The sequence below is a fragment of the Ovis aries genome, chromosome 3 (genome assembly GCF_016772045.2).
Source record: "Ovis aries strain OAR_USU_Benz2616 breed Rambouillet chromosome 3, ARS-UI_Ramb_v3.0, whole genome shotgun sequence".
Classification (NCBI taxonomy): domain Eukaryota; kingdom Metazoa; phylum Chordata; class Mammalia; order Artiodactyla; family Bovidae; genus Ovis; species Ovis aries.
In genome coordinates this window covers 99,452,494-99,468,509 of record NC_056056.1, presented here as the reverse complement: position 1 = coordinate 99,468,509, position 16,016 = coordinate 99,452,494, and the positions used below count along the sequence as shown (strand labels likewise).

The 16,016-nt window shown below is 46.9% G+C and overlaps 1 protein-coding gene across 7 annotated transcripts in view; it reads left to right on the top strand.

Moving 5' to 3' along the window:
* Window positions 1-14,867, top strand: part of IL1RL2 (interleukin 1 receptor like 2) — a 28,360-nt gene extending 13,493 nt beyond the window's left edge. For all 7 annotated transcript variants that reach the window (XM_060413927.1, XM_042246365.1, XM_042246364.1 and 4 more), the window contains 5 exons: window positions 219-348; window positions 1,255-1,391; window positions 5,744-5,887; window positions 9,953-10,114; window positions 12,618-14,867. In XM_060413927.1, coding sequence (XP_060269910.1) covers window positions 219-348; window positions 1,255-1,391; window positions 5,744-5,887; window positions 9,953-10,114; window positions 12,618-12,982 — 938 coding nt within the window. In that variant the 3' untranslated portion in view covers window positions 12,983-14,867. The remainder of the gene's footprint in view (window positions 1-218; window positions 349-1,254; window positions 1,392-5,743; window positions 5,888-9,952; window positions 10,115-12,617) is intronic.
* Window positions 14,868-16,016: the final 1,149 nt, after the last annotated feature.

Genomic DNA, 16,016 nt, shown 5'->3' with positions numbered 1-16,016 from the left:
TGTTTCACCGCTTATTCTTGTCTGTGCAGTACACATCCTGCATGGTCTCATGTCCTCCTCATCTCTGTCCAGGGAGAGAATAAAGCAGATGGATGTTGACCTCAGGGAGGATATTTTTGGTAATTGAAAGCGATTCAAGGTTCAGAAGCAAGGTGCCTTTATGATGCACGTCACCTTGGTTGGGATCTCACTAAGTGTTTCTGAATTTGATTGTACAGGCTCCATGCTCATTGTCAACTGCAACATAACAGACACGCGGGACAACACAAACCCACGCTGCTGGAGGGTCAACAATACCCTGGTCGATGACTACTATGGGGAATCCAAGCGCATTCAGGAAGGAATTGAGTGGGTGTCTCGCTCTCCTGGCTTCTCTGCAACCTAGCGCTAATTTCCCCATCTGAATGACACTGGTGCCAGTACTGCTTGTGACTCTCACAGCCTCTCCCTCACTCCGTTTGGTGGTATGCTTCAGAGAGCCAAGCATCTGGGTCTGAGAAGATGCTCAGAGACTTTGCTGGTGGTCCAGTGGTTAAGACCCCAAGCTCCCACCAAAGGGGGTACGGGCTCCATCCCTGGTCAGGGAACTAAGATCCCTCATGTCCCGCAGGGCTGCCAATCAATCAATCAGTAGTAAAAATAATTTTTAAAAAGATGCTCATGCTACCAATCCTGCTTACATCTTAGAGAAAGGAGGCAAAAAATTAAGCATGGCTTAAAGCATCCTTAGCTAGGCCTTATAATCAGTCTCCTTCATTCCTGCTTAGTTATATCATGAGCCGTGGGCCTTCAAGGCTTAAACAGTGAAGTGGACAGTGACATGGGGATTCTTAGGGGAGACGGTGCGTGATCATTAGCTAATGGAGCGGTACAAACCCAACTGATGATGGTTTAAGCCGAGTGGTAGAAAAGAAGGCGCATGAAGTCAGAGGACAGACCAATGTGTATTGGGTGTTGCAGTGTAAATAAGTTAGAACGGGTGGAGAGGAACAGGGGAGGACCCCTTAGGGCTGAGGACGGTGTCTCGAATGAGAAGGAGCGCACTTTTGTGTCACTGTCTGAAAGAAAATGCACATTACATTTGGAGCTACATAATCCATTGCCTCATTGAGCCAGCGGGGTATTCTCAGGGTAAAATAATGGTTCCAAGTGTACTCCAAGAAAGAACTTTATCCTCCAGACAAAAGTTCATAAAAACCTGGTGGGTAAAGACAGCTCATGTACGTATTAATGATGGGCTCTTTTCTTTTATAGAAACTACACTATTTTTCCAGAACACATTTTTTATACCGTGAACATAACCTTCTTAGAAGTGAAAATGGAAGATTATGGCCGCCCTTTCATGTGCCATGCTGGGGTGTCTGCTGCTTTCTTTATACTGAAGCTCCCAGGTAATGTCCTGCTGGGGGTGACTGCCCAGAGAGTTCCAGATGATGGCAAGGAAGCACACAGGAAAAGAGCATTGAATGCTTGCTGTGAGACAGCAGAGTGGTTCTGAGTAAGGAGACTCAATATGAAATCTAATTAAAAACTGATACCCTGTCTGAATATGCTCTCGGGGTCAGGCTGTTTTTTCACTGCAATGTCCTTAGACAGCTCCTTCTGAACATACATTGAGATTTTATGCATCAGCACTCCAGGAAGCAGAGGTATTCCTTTATTACACCTGATTTGCTCAACTGGTAAAATCATGTGCTTGTGATGTTCAGCTTTTTGGTTGTTTATTAGAAGTCATGTGATGTAAAATGCCAATGTATATTTTCATCATGTAGCTTTGTAAAATTATCGATAGAGGCCAAATTCCAGTGTTCGAGCAGGAAGCACCCTTCTCTTCTCTTGTGTCATCAGCAGGGGTGAATTGCTAACATCGTTAGTTGCCTGGAGCCTGGACTCTGCCTCCCTGTGTGTGTGCAGATAGTGCACTTAGCAGCATACAGAGTGTGCTCATTATCTGATGGAGGCAATGGAATCCGAGAGTGGAAAGCGAAGGGTGAAATTATCTGGAGAAAAGTCAGAGGCAGGGTTTGAAGTACCTTGTAGGAGACTGGCCTGTGGTTTCCCAAGACAGCTTTTAAAAAATAATTCTATTAACATCAACTCTTTAGTTTTCGGATTGCTTCACACAAGAGAGAAGGCTTTGATTTGCCAGCAGTACTCTTGGAGAAGCGTTTCTCTGTGGTTCATCATCAGGAGTAGAATTGCTGGACAGTGTACCTCAGCGTCCAGCCCAGAGGAAAGAGGGGACTCTGACTGTGGGAAATGCTGGAGCTCGCTCAAGACCTGAAATGGCTATGACTGAAATCTGCCTCAACTAGACTGAGGATGAGCAGTGAGAGTTCTGTGTCAATACTGACTTATAGATACTGATCGTGGAAGCACTGTGTTCAGGATTCTGAGGCTCAAAACAAATGAATGGTGCTAGCTGTGAACACCTGCTTGATCATACAGGAGAAGGAAAGGGTCCTTTCTCCGCTTTGTTTTCGGTTAGTTAAGAAACCTACACTTACTGAATTCGTCACTGTTCCTGTTAACGCTTATTTCGTATCTCACATGCAAGGTATTTCTGGACAGGTGCACTCTGGTTTGTTTTCCCTAAATTCTTAGGAACTTAAATTCAAGCCTCATCTTCGTTTACTTGAAACCAGAGGTAAGATCACAGCTTCTCCGTTAGACTTCCTGATTTTTCTTGAAGACACCTATAGGTGTGAATCTGATTTTGTTTATGAGAAGTAGGATCTCCAGAGAGTTGTTTGGATTGGGTGTGCCCTTCTATAAATTTCTTTTAATCACTTGTTCTTGGCTTACCATCTCAGCTTAAGGCTGGTGGTGGCCATGTGGACCCAAATGAGGAATCCCACTTTAAATAGAGTTTTCACTCGGATACCTGATGTCTCAACAGAGAGTTTCCCACTTATTTCAGTTTCAAAGCCAATACTCCCTTTGAACGTATTCATTGTTTCCTGTTTTGAATGTCATCGTCTTTTAGCTCATTTACAGAGCAGAGGGAGTCGACACTCCTCAATGCAGTGAATGATCAATCCAAGAATTTCAGGGCATCACTCCTGTCTACTTTACCGGGGGCTTTTAGAATCTCATAAATATTGTGGGCCTGATCTCTTTATCATAATCGTTTATAATGCCAATATCCCTGACGTGTACAGTGAAGGTCCCCAGACGCAGTGTTCCTAAAGAGACAGGTGGTACAGTTGGTCCAAGAGCTGGTAAAGGGTGAAGAAATCAGGGGTGGTGGGAGGGAGGAGGAGGAGAATCCATCAAATAGTTAGGAGCTAGAGGCTCAGACAAGAGGTCAGGACCAACGGCACCAGCGTGCAGAGCAGCTCCAGTTGGCAGGGCTGGGGCTTCATCAGTGGATTGATTTTAGGGTACAGAAGGTGTTTTTATTTATCATGCTTTATTGTGCCATGTATTTGAAGACATACAAGTATGCATAAGGATTTCTTTGCAAAATGTTTGCAACATGGTGTGGCCTGGTGCAGGTTGTGATTGGCTCTTTAGTAAGCTCCCCTTCCCCCCACCCCCCTACTCCCTACCCACGCACACTTTCCAGTGGGGACTTGAGGTCCAGGGAGGATGAAGGAAGTGGTAGACGTGTGGTGGATTCCAAGAATGGACAGAATTTCTCTTCCCCTCTCCTGGTTCCTCTTTTCTGATTCTCTCCCTCCTGGAGCCTCCTTCTTTGGCAGCACAACTTTGGGCCATGGTAAAGCAGAAAGCTGTGGGCTGTTCCTCTTCTCAGATGCGTAGAAGCATGTTCTCAGGGACTTGGAGTTCCAGAGAAACTGGTTCTGCTCCTTGGACATCTGCCCACTGCTTTTTGCCTTAATTGCTCAGCAAGGTGCTCACAAAACACAACCAGGTGTAAACGCCCTTCCTGAGCTAGTGCCTTGCAGACAGGTGCCTCCCCGGCTGCTGCTGGTGAACAGGGCAGATGAGGCTGGACTTTGGCTTTGGCCAGTCTTGTGCAGCCATGGGGATGGCTTCCAGGGGCGGCAACTGGTGGTTCTTTATCAATGATGGGGGCGTGTGCATGCATACTAAATCACTTCAGTAGTGTCCGACTCTGTGCTACCCCATGGACCGTAGCCAACTAGGCTCCTCTGTCCATGGGATTCTCCAGGCAAGAATACTGGAGTGGGTTGCCATTTCCTTCTCCAGGGGGATCTTCCCGACCCAGGGATCGAACCTGCATCTCTTATGTCTCCTGCATTGCAGGCGAGTTCTTTACCACTAGTACCACCTGGGAAGCCCCACGATGGGGGTCCTGCTGCTCAATTCTGAGTCACTGGGAAGGTGATTATAACAGTCATAGAACAGAATCAAGACTGTGCTCAATATTACGTAGCAACCTAAATGGGAAAATAATTTGAAGAAGAATAGATACCTGTGGATGTGTAACTGAATCCTTTTGCTGTACACCTGAAGCTAATACAACATTGCTAATCAGCTGTAGATAGGTAGACAGATAGATGTGCTCCGTGTTGTCTGACTCTCTGCTGCCTCATGGACTGTAGATGACCAGGCTTTTCTGCCCATGGAATTTTCCAGGCAAGATTGCTAGAGTGGGCTGCCATTTCCTGCTCCAGGGCGTTTTCCCCACCCAGGATTGAACCCATGTCTCTTGTGTCTCCTGCATTGGCAGGCAGACCCTTTCCCACCAGCGCCACCTGTTGTGGTTCGGCCACTAAGTGGTGTCTGACTCTTTCTGACCCCATGAACGGCAGCACTCCAGGTTTCCCTGTTCTTCACCTGAGAAGCCCAATGATCAACTATGCTCCAATATAAAATAAAAAGTTAAATTAAAAAACAATAAGTAAAGACGGTCAATAGCAGCTAAAAGAAAAAAAAAAATAATGACGAATGTGCAAGAAGGGATGTCCCTGGCAGTCCAGTGGCTAAGACTTCGCCTTCCAATGCAGGAGGTGAGGGTTCTACCCCTGGTCGGGGAGCTAAAATCCCACTTGCCTTGCAGCCAAAGAACCAATGCATAAAGCAGAAGCAATACTGTAACAAATTCAATAAAAACTTTAAAGATAGTTCGCATTTAAAAAAATTATTTTCTTTAAAAAAAAAAAATTGTGCAACAGAATCACCTGGAGAACATGGCCAATAAATGTGCTCAGGCTCTGCCTCTGGAGAGTCTAGCGATGAGTAAGGAGTTACCTGGCCAGGTGTGCTTTGACAGGTGAGCAGTCTTCTGCAGTCAGAGCCGTACAGCATCTACCATCCGGAGCTAGGCGTCTACAGAGTTTCCCTCTCCAAGTTCCCAGGAGCACATTTATTCCTCAGATTCATGGCCGAGACCAGGTTAATCTGCTCCCCACACCTATAATTTAACTGTGAAGAGATTTTTCAGCTTCCCAGGTGGCTCAGTGGTAAAGAATCCTCCTGCCAATGCAGGAGACATGGGCTTGATCCCTCGCTTGGGAAGATCCCCTGGAGGAGGAAATGGCAACTCACTCCAGTGTTCTTGCCTGGGAAATGCCATGGACAGGGGAGCCTGGTGGGCTACAGTCAAGCCCACGGGTCGCAGAGAATCAGGCATGACAAGTGACTAAACAGCAATCACGAAAACCTATTATTTAACTGTAAAGAAGTCTTTGTGTTATTCTCATTAACATTCAATACATTTCTATTTGGCATATGTCATGCAATCTGTATAAGTAAAGTGTGTAATTGACTTTTTGTAGTATTATTATTTATTTATTTTTGCTGTCATTTGCAGTTCCAGATTTTCAAGCTTACTTGATAGGAGGGCTTCTCATCTTGACTGGTGCAGTGGTGTCTGCCATGTGTATCTACAACATTTTTAAGATCGACATTGTACTTTGGTATCGAAGTTCCTTCCATTCTGCAGGGCCCATAGAAGGTGAGTGTACTTGCTGTCGTTCAGTCGCCAAGTCATGTCCGAGTCTTTGCAACGCCATGGACTGCAGCACGCCAGGCTTCCCTGTTCTTCACTGTCTCCCAGAGTTTGCTCAAACTCATGTCCATTGAGTCAGTGATGCCTTCCAACCGTCTCATCCTCTACTGCCGCCTTCTCCTTTTGCCTTCAGCCTTTCCCAGCATCAGGGCCATCAGGTGGCCAAAGTATTGGAGCTTCAGCTTCATCATCATTAAATCTGCTTTAATCTCTTTTAATTGGATAGAAAAAGGCATACACGGCTGAGAGAGGTCTGACTGTGCAGCTTTCTGCAAGGAGATCCATGGAGGCATCACTTTCAGGTCCACAGACTTGCAATGCTGATGGGAACTCGGGCGCTGGGGGGTCCTGGCACGCGTTAAGAATCCTTGTTGCACAGAAGGGCGATATTCACACGAAGTGCTTGCCTTTGCATAGAAAAAAACACATGCTTGTGCACAGGTTTGATGAAGCATAGGTGTCCTAACTTAGAGTTTAAATGAAATTTCAGAGTTCAAAATCAGCAGCCATTGAGCAACCTGGGAAACAATGAATTCTTTTTTGAGAGCAAAATTCACTTGTGGAAATTGGCTGTGTGTGACCAGTGCAACCTGAAGCTCTTTTTTCTTAAGATTTTTTTTAAATGTATTTTTCATTGGAGGTTAATTTCTTTACAGTATTGTGTTGTTTTCTGCCATATATTAGCATGAATCAGCCATAGGCAGACATATATCCCCTCCCTCTTGAACCTCCCTCCCACCTCTTACTCCGTCCCGCCCCTCGAGGTTGTCACAGGGCACTGGGTTGAGCCTCCTGTGTCACACGGCAGTTTCCCATGGGCTATCTGTTTTACACATGGTAACGTGTATGTTTGCATGTTCTTCCCACCCTCTCCTTCCCTGGCTCTGTGCACACGGCTGTTCCCTATGTATGCCCTGAAACTCTTTTAGTGCTGTGGGCAGTGGGCTGGGCTGAGCTGGGCTGTGGTCCCTGGAGAGCCTGTTCTGTGTCAGCCCATCTCTGCCCGTGATCTTCCTGCATCCATCTGAGAAGAGGCTTCAGGGCAGCAAAGCTGTTTGTCTTTCCTGATACAGAGCTGCTTCATGCGTTGACGGACAGGGCCCTGCTGGGGTGTCCCCAGAGCTCCGTCTCTCTGACTCACTGGGATTCCAGGGAGCGTGAGTGCAAAGTGCATGGTGAAGCTGCCGCGGGTGAAGTCAGATGTAGCAGGAAGAGGAAAAGGAATTGCATGGTGTCTCATCCCAAGCGGGGGAAGCTGGACAGACAAGCGACTCAGGGAGCCCCGCCCTCTGTTCAGACCGGGCTGCTGACCAGGATCGGAGCCAGTGGGCTGAGGACTTGAGACGGGAACGGCCAGTCAGCCAGGGGTTCTCTTCTTCTCCTTTAAGTCAGCGAAGTGCACGCGTCCTTTGTGGCTACATTCCCTCCAGCTCAGTCGCTGATTCCCCTCTGAGTGTGACTTGAACAGTGAGTGAGTGATGAGACTCTTGAGGTGAACCCAGATGCTGTTCCCAGCTTTGTGTCCTTTGAGGACATTCTCTGGTTATTTGGGAACATACGGAGTCAGCAGCAGCAAAAACCAATGAAGAAGAGAAAGTGTGTCCTTCTCCTGATAAGTTTATTCCAACCAGATTAGTCAGGCTGCAGAAGTGATTCATAGTGAGGTGTGTCTAATTCAGAGTTTTATTAAGTAGTTCTGGATGGCCTTGGCTAAAGTCCATAAGTTCTATGTATTGTCTGTTAAAAAAATTTTTTTTTGGCATATAGTTGCTTAGCAGCGCTGCGTTCGTTTCTACTGTACAGCAAAGTGATTCAGCTATATGTGTACATACATCCCCGCTTTTTTGGATTTCCTTCCCATTTAGGGTCTGTCACCACAGAGCATTGAGGTCTCTGTGCTTAGAGTAGGTTCTCATTGGTTATTGGTCAATATTTTATGCATGCCTGCTCAGTCCCTTCAGTTGTGTCCGATTCTTTGCGACCCCATGGTCTCTAGCCCACCAGGCTCCTCTGTCCGTGGGATTTTCCCAGCAAGATACTGGAGTGAGCACTGAAGTGCTCAGGCTTCTCGCTGCAGTGGCTTCTCTTGTTACGGAGCCCGGGCGCTCTGTAGTTGTGGCCCACAGGCGCACAGGTGTAGGTGCCCTGCAGCACGTGGAATATTCCTGGACCAGGGATTGAACCCGTGTCCTCTGCGTCGGCAGGCGGATTCTTAACCACTGGACTACCAGGGAAGCCCTCGCCTCTCACCCACATAGTTTTTAAAATGACTCAGACCTTGGATTCCTAGCGTCAGTTCTACCGCGTTCACGCATCAAGGCGGCTGCAGAGTCTTACCCAGTGCTAAGGGAGGGGAAACTGAATTGAGTCCTTCTCTTTATGGGTGTGGCGAAGTTTGGAAAGAGCCTGCGGGACTGGAAATACTTCTGGGGCTATTTTTGGAAAATACAATCTGACCCAGTTGCCCATAATGACTCAGGGATGAACTTTGTGAAGCTTCCCTTTCCTAATTTCATCAAACGAGTCTCTATAACAAAGCCTCCATACAAACCCTAAAGGACAGGGTTTGGAGAGCTTCTGGGCTGGTGACCAGGTAGAGTCTAGGGAGAATGGGGCCCTGGAGAGGGCATTGAGCCTCTGCATTCTTTGCCCTGTGCATCTTCTCATCTGCCTTTTGATTCATGTCCTTTAAAAATCCTTTTATAATAAATCAATGATGTAGTTATTAATAGTAGCATGTTTCTCTGAGTCTGTGCATTATTCTAGCAAAATAATTGAACCCAAGGCGGGGGTCATGGGAATCTCCAGTTTATAGCTGGGTGGTCAGGAGCAAAGGGGACACTCTGGACTTGTGACCAGTAGCCTGTTATTGTGTTGTGTTAGTCGCTCAGTCGTGTCTGACTCTGCGACCCCATGGACTGTAGCCCTCCAGGCTCCTCTGTCCTTGGAATTCTCCAGGCAAGAATACTGGAGTGGGTAGCCATTCCGTTCTCCAGGGGATCTTCCCAATCCAGGGATTGAACCCGGGTCTCCCATGCTGTGGACAGATTCTTTACTGTCTCAGCCACCGGAGAAGCCCTAGTAGCAAACATATTACCAAACTCAGCTCCAACTGCTCACCTCTCAAAAGCCACTATTCAGGAGACGGGGATTGGTTGGAAAATGAAAGGCTACTTTATTCAGGAGGCCGGCAACCTGGGAGAGGGTGGACTAATGTCCCAGAACTACTCCCTGAGATTCTGCTTGGCCAGGAATGTTTTTAAAGGGAAAAGGAGAAGTAATTTTAGTTAATCACCAAGATAGGGGCCAGGCTGGTTGCCATCTCCCACTGCAGGCAGGCTCCTTGACTCCTTGGGGTCTTTCTTTAGGAGCTCTCTTGTTCACACAGTGAGCCTGTGAGCTGACTGAAGGGGAAGCTGGGGAAGAGATCTGGTCATCGCAAATTACTTATTCTTCATTTTAGCTTCTTTAAGAATGGAGTCAACAGGTTAGGCAAGGTATTATGTGATCAAAATATTTGAAAGGTGTGCTTCAGACAGAGATGAGTTAAGGATGGAGGCGCCTGATGTAAAAGGTTAAATTGAAATATAGCTTTGCTGAGTGACAAGACAAAAGGGCCTCCTGCAAGATTTTTGGATTTCCTTCCCGTTGAGGTCACCACAGAGCATTGAGTAGAGTTCCCTGTGCCATACAGTGGGTTCTCATTAGTCATCTATCAGTATTTTATATCTTCAAGAAGCTGTTTGCATTAGGGAGGTTTCCCAGGTGGCTCAGTGGTAAAGAACCTGCCTGCCAATGCAGGAGACAGGGGTTTTATCCCTGTGTCAGGAAAAGCCCCTGGAGGAGGAAATGGCAACCCACTCCAGTATTCTTGCCTGGAGAAGTCCATGGACAGAGGAGGCTGGTGGGCTGTAGTCCATGGGATTGCAAAGAGCTGGACGGAACTGAGCGACTCACACAGACACAGTTTGGTAAGAATAATTCCACGAGCTTGCCCTGTTTCCTTTTCAGATGGGAAGCTGTACGATGCTTATGTTTTATATCCCAAGCCTCAGAGGGAAAGCCAGAGTCATGATGTGGACACGCTGGTGTTGAAAATTCTTCCTGAGGTGCTGGAGAAGCAGTGTGGATACAAGTTATTCATATTTGGCAGGGATGAGTTTCCGGGACAAGGTATGTTTTCGGTGAGGTATAAAAATAAGAAATGAAGAAAATGAAAAGGAATCAGAATTCCCTGGTGGTCCAGGGGTTAGCATTCCTTACTTCCACTGCAAGGGGGCATAGGTTCTATCCCTGGTCCAGGAACTAAGATCCATCACGCTGAGACTCAATTAAAAAAAAAGAGAGAAAGGAAATGGAAAGGGATCTCTCTCTTCCTTCACTTCGCAAATGGCAGGAAGTATGATTGCCTTCTGTATGGAACCACAGGGAGCCCTTCACCTCCTCTGCCCACAGCCCCCATTCTGAGGAGGTGAGGATCAATCTCTCTTCTTTCCTTAGGCTCATTCCTCTGACAGGATAACTGTGATTCCTGGTTGGGTATGGATATGGTTGACGCATTTGTATGACCAGCCGGTCAATCAGATACCTAGCCTTGACCAAGAGACCCAAAACAGACAACTGGTCATTGGCTGTGGAATCCTGGAGCCTAATCACTGAGTACTTTCTGTTGGTTTGAATATGTAAATGAATACATGTTTAAAGCTGGTTTTTATGAACTCCAGTCACCTCCAGTCCTCCTCTTGTTGTCATTCAGTCAATAAGTTGTGTTCAACTCTGACACCATGGGCTGCATCACGCCAGGCTCCTCTCTCCTCCACTGTCTTTCAGAGTTTGCTCAAATTCATGTCCATCGAGTCGGTGATGCTATCTAACCATCTCATCCTCTGCTGCCCCTTTCTCCTTTCTCCTTCAGTCTTTCCCAGCATCCAGGTCTTTTCTAGTGAGTCGGCCAGAGTATTGGAGCTTCAGCTTCAGCAGCAGTCTTTTCAATGAATATCCAGGGTTGGTTTCCTTTAGGATCAAATAGTTTGTCTCAACTAAAAGTCCTGCATGTGAGAACAAATATTAAATACCCGATGTGCCACAGCTAAGACCTGGCACAGCCAAATAAATAAATAATTGGATAAAAAATGAATAGGGCTTCCCTGTGGCTCAGTGGTAGGAGAATCCACCTGCGATGTAGGAGACACAGCTTGATCCCTGGTCTGGGAAGATCCCGCATGCCACCGAGCCGCTGTGCCCATGTGCCACAACCACTGGGCCTGTGCCCTGCTGCCTGTGCCCCGCAATAAGAGCAGCCCCCGAATTGAGAAGCCCAGGCCCCGCAACTAGACAGTAGCCCCCGCTTGCTGCAACCAGAGGAAAACCCCTGCAGCAACAAAGACCTAGCCCAGCCAAAAATATGTAATATGATTTAAAGAAATGAAGAAAAGGTGTCTAAGTACCTTGGTTTCGTAGGCTGCTCCTATCCACAGCTTATCACATCTTTTCAAATTATGAAATCCTTCTCCAGAAAGAAATGAAAGTGTGATCCAGGGCTTGTTACAAACATGCAGAAGAGCTCATGTTTCAATAACGGTTCATTCATTCACTTCTTCAACAAACATTTATTGTGCCAGGCAAAGTTGTAGGCACTAGAAATATTAATATATTAAAATAAATATTAATATTAAATAAAATTAATTTTATATAGAAATATTAAAATAAACCAAAGAGAAGAAGGACATGCTCTTGGGGATGTTACAGTCTGTTCTTATATCCTAAGGATAAGAATGTATAAAACTTGGTCTTTATTTTTAAAAGACCCCAAGTTTATCTCCCTTCCCTAAGTCAGCAGAATATGTTATTTGGTTTCAAGTTAGTCCTGTAAGCCTTGGGCATTTAAATAGCCACGAAGCACAAGAGGGAAACACAAATAAGATTAGTACATTTGAACTGAGTACATATGTCCTATCCTTTAAAAGTCTGTTATTTAAAAAAAGAAAAGCATTTATCCTCTAATATATACCAGACTTTTAGCTAAGTTTCAATAGACAAAGTTAGACATGATAAAAATGGGAATTATAACAAATACTGAATATTTATACATATGCAAGTAAATTATATACTATGAGCTTAATAAGTTTTGCATTAATCCAGAATGATTTACCATAAAACAGATAGTAATAGACTTTTCACTAGAATAGTTAATTCAGACAGTGGATTCTAGATATTATGGATCTTAGTCAATAAAGAAAACGCTTTACTAAAAATTTATTTATTCAGGTGGAGAAAATTCTAGAAGCCCTGTACTTCCCATTAGAATGCTGTTTTGGGGAAATAAAAAAGACAGAAACCTTAAAAAAAAAAATGGTTAGACATAATAAGATCCTTGTTCTGAGTATTTCATAACCAGTGGCTGTTTTTTTCATTTATTATTTTATTATTATTTTTAAAATTTATTGATTTGGCTGCATTTGGTCATATGGGATCTTCTGTTAAAGCGCATAGACTCTCGAGTTGTGGCTCGAGGACCTAGTTGCTCCAGGCATTTGGGATCTTAGTTCACCAAGCAGGCATTGAACCCGTGTTCCCCGCATTGCAAAGCAGATTCTTACTCACAGGACCACCAGGGAAGCCCCTGTGGGGCTGTCTCCACTGTGAGCTGTTTTACATCTTCTTCCTTAATTTCCAGCTGTGGTCAATGTCATCGATGAAAATATTAGGCTGTGCAGAAGACTGATCATCGTTATCGATCCCGATGAGCTGAGCTTTGACCTATTAAAGAACCTGTCAGAAGAACAAATTGCGGTCTACAGTGCCCTCATCCAGGACGGGATAAAGGTCATCCTGATTGAACTGGGGAAGGTCAAGGACTACACTGCCTTGCCGGAGTCCATTCAGTATATCAAACAGAAGCATGGGGCTGTCCGGTGGAGTGGAGACTTCACAGAGCAGTCCCAGTGCGCCAAGACCAAGTTCTGGAAAAAAGTGAGATATCACATGCCTCCCAAGAGATGGCCACCTTCTTGTCCAGCTGCTGAAGCACACGCCCTTTGACCTCACAGCCAGCAAGTGGGAGGCCCGTGCGGGGTTCATCTCCCCTGATGGAAAGAATATCATCCCAAAGGTTGTGCACAGTTAGACAAGGAAGCCCTGCATCGGGGCTGTTTGCTTGAATCTTACTGTTTCTTGTTGTGTCCTTATGGAAGGACCTGGGTTTATCTGCTGCCTTTGCTCAGAGCTATTTCTGTAGGGAAAGACAGCACCTCTCGAGAAGCCCTCACTAACTGGCTGTCTCTGAGCACTCAGGAAGACTTGTGAACGTGGAGGAGTAGCCTTTGAGCCCCTGGGGAGGAGCCTTGGCGGGTTTGAGAGTTGGGGTTCAGCTGTCAGGAGGCTTGGCACATGGTCTGACCCCCATGAGGCTGGAGATGGGAGCCTGGGTGGTCAGAGCCACAGGGGGACCCTGTGGGCTTGGGGAGGCCTGGCAGAGGCCACGCCTGACCAGCCTGCTGGGGCCCTGTCCTCAGCCCCTCTCACTCCTCTTGTGCAATTGAACAGTTGCGACGCTGCAGTCTGGGCACCTTGGCACTGGAAGCAACTTGGAAGTCACCTAGACCTGTGGGGACCAACTCTGGTTGCCAATGAATCCCCCCTGCTGGAGGGCCTCCTGCTTTGCCTGTCCAACCAAAACAAGTCATGAGGCCCTTATCTTTCCCAGTTGGCCTCTGGCAGCCAGAATTCTGAGCCACCTGTGGTAGACACGGTCACCACACCAAGAGGATGGAGCTCCATTCTGAGCAGACAAAGTCACCCACCTAGTGACCTGCCTTCTTCACAGGTCAGTTCATGAGTGAACAACTCAGAAGGATTGTCGACGTTAAAATCGACTATAAAGCCTTATCAGTAGTTTCAAACCCTGATATGGAGGAGCATAGATACAGTCCGGCTCTTATTCTGTGGTTGACAACTGCTAAGCTGCCAAGTCACTTCAGTCGTGTCCGACTCTGTGTGACCCCATAGACAGCAGCCCACCAGGCTCCCCCATCCCTGGGATTCTCCAGGCAAGAACACTGGAGTGGGTTGCCATTTCCTTCTCCAATGCACGAAAGTAAAAAGTGAAAGCAAAGTTGCTCAGCCGTGTCCAACTCTTCACGATCCCATGGACTGCAGCCCACCAGGCTCCTCCATCCATGGGATGTTCCAGGCAAGAGTACTGGAGTAGGGTGCCATTGCCTTCTCCAGGCTGTGGTTGACAACAGCAGCCTGCAAAGGTGGCTGCTGTGCTTGGAGAGTTCCTGTCCCCAAAAGTCATATATTTGAATGCTAACACCTGAACTACAGTGTTGGAGAAGACTTTTGGGAGTCCCTTGGACAGCAAGGAGATCAAACCAGTCACTCCTAAAGGAAACCAACCCTGAATATTCATTGGAAAGACTGATGCTGAAGCTCCAGTCTTTGGCCACCTAACTCGAAGAGCTGACTCATTGGAAAAGATCCTGATGCTGGGAAAGATTGAGGGCAGGAGGAGAAGGGGATGACAGAGGATGCCCTGGTTGGATGGCATCACTGACTCAACGGACATGAGTTTGAGCAAGCTCTAGGAGATAATGAAGGACAGGGAAGCCTGGTGTGCCGCAGCCCATGGGCTTGCAAAGACTCGGACATGACTGAGCGATTGAAAAACAGCAACTCCTGGCGTCATACTTTTAGGAGGTGGAGCCTTTGAGAGGTGACTGGGTCCTGAGGGTGGAGCCTGGGTGGATAGAATCAGTGCTCAAAATAAAAGAGACCCCAGACAGCTCCTTTGCCCCTTCTGCCACGTGAGAATATAAGAAATCTGCCACCTGGAAAGGGGACCCCCTCACTCAGCCATGATGGCACCCTGGTCTCAGACTCCCAGCCTCCAGAACACTGAGAAATAAATTTCTGTTGCTTATAAGCCTCCCAGTCTATAGCATTTTGTTACAGCAGCCAAGGAGACTAGAGTATGGCCCTGATGAAGCATCATAGAGGCTGGAGGGGGTTGGCCTGTGGGCAGTCCTTAATGTGTGCATTTTCACTAGTTTGGGGGCATCCTTTAATATTTTATCGCAGCAGCTGAACACATCTCTAAGCTGCTAAAGATCACAAAGTGTAAACCTCAAGTGAAATATCTGCCATTGTGAATACCCAAGAATTCTCAAATTCCATTTTATTACTAGCAGCTGCAGCACTTTCGGTTTTAATTTCCACTCATTTTTTAATGAAATTGTCAGAAAGCAAAAGGTGAAAAGACAAATAATTCAGTTAGACTGGCTTTGCCCCTGAAATGTAGGTTGGCCGGTAAAGGGTTGAGAATGTTCATTTTTCAGCTGACAAAACGTGCGTGCAGCTGTATGCAGTCGCTCAGTCCTGTCGACTCTGTGACCCCATGGACTGTAGCCTCCAGGCTCCTCTGTCCGTGGGATTTCCCTGGTAAGAATACTGAAGTGGGTTTTCATTTCCTACTCCAGGGGTTCTCCCTGACTCAGGGATTGAACCCTGCATTGCAGGTGGATTCTTTAATGCTGAGCCATCAGAGAAGCAACGCAGCTGACAAGGGCTCACACTCAATGGGCATAAAACAGAAGGTTAACAACGGCAGGTTGCATTCACCCATTTCAGCGGCTGGGCTTGGTGAGGTGAAAGGCGCTGTGTCCCCCGGCCTTGGGGGTGGGTCCCATGTCGCCTGGGCGAACCTCAGGGGACAGAAGCTGGCCTGGAGGTAGGGGTGATGTTAACACAAGTTCATGCGCCTGGCGCACAGTGAGGTCAAACAAAGCTGAAACATCGGAGGCTGGGCAGAGAAAGGTGTATTTCAGGGCCATGCAGGGAGAATGGGTGGCTCGTGCCCTAAGAAGCCCCGAACTCCCTGAGGGTTTCAACAAAATCCTTTTAAAAGCCTGATGAGCGAGGAGGATCACAGATGTGTGATCAGCTCGAGCACGATTCTGATTGGCTGATGGTGAGGCAGCAGGTGATGTCATAGGGACAAGCATCATCAGTCCCAGGGCACGGGCCCCAGGGTTCAATCCCTGGTCGGGGAACTGGATTCCATGTGCCACTGCAA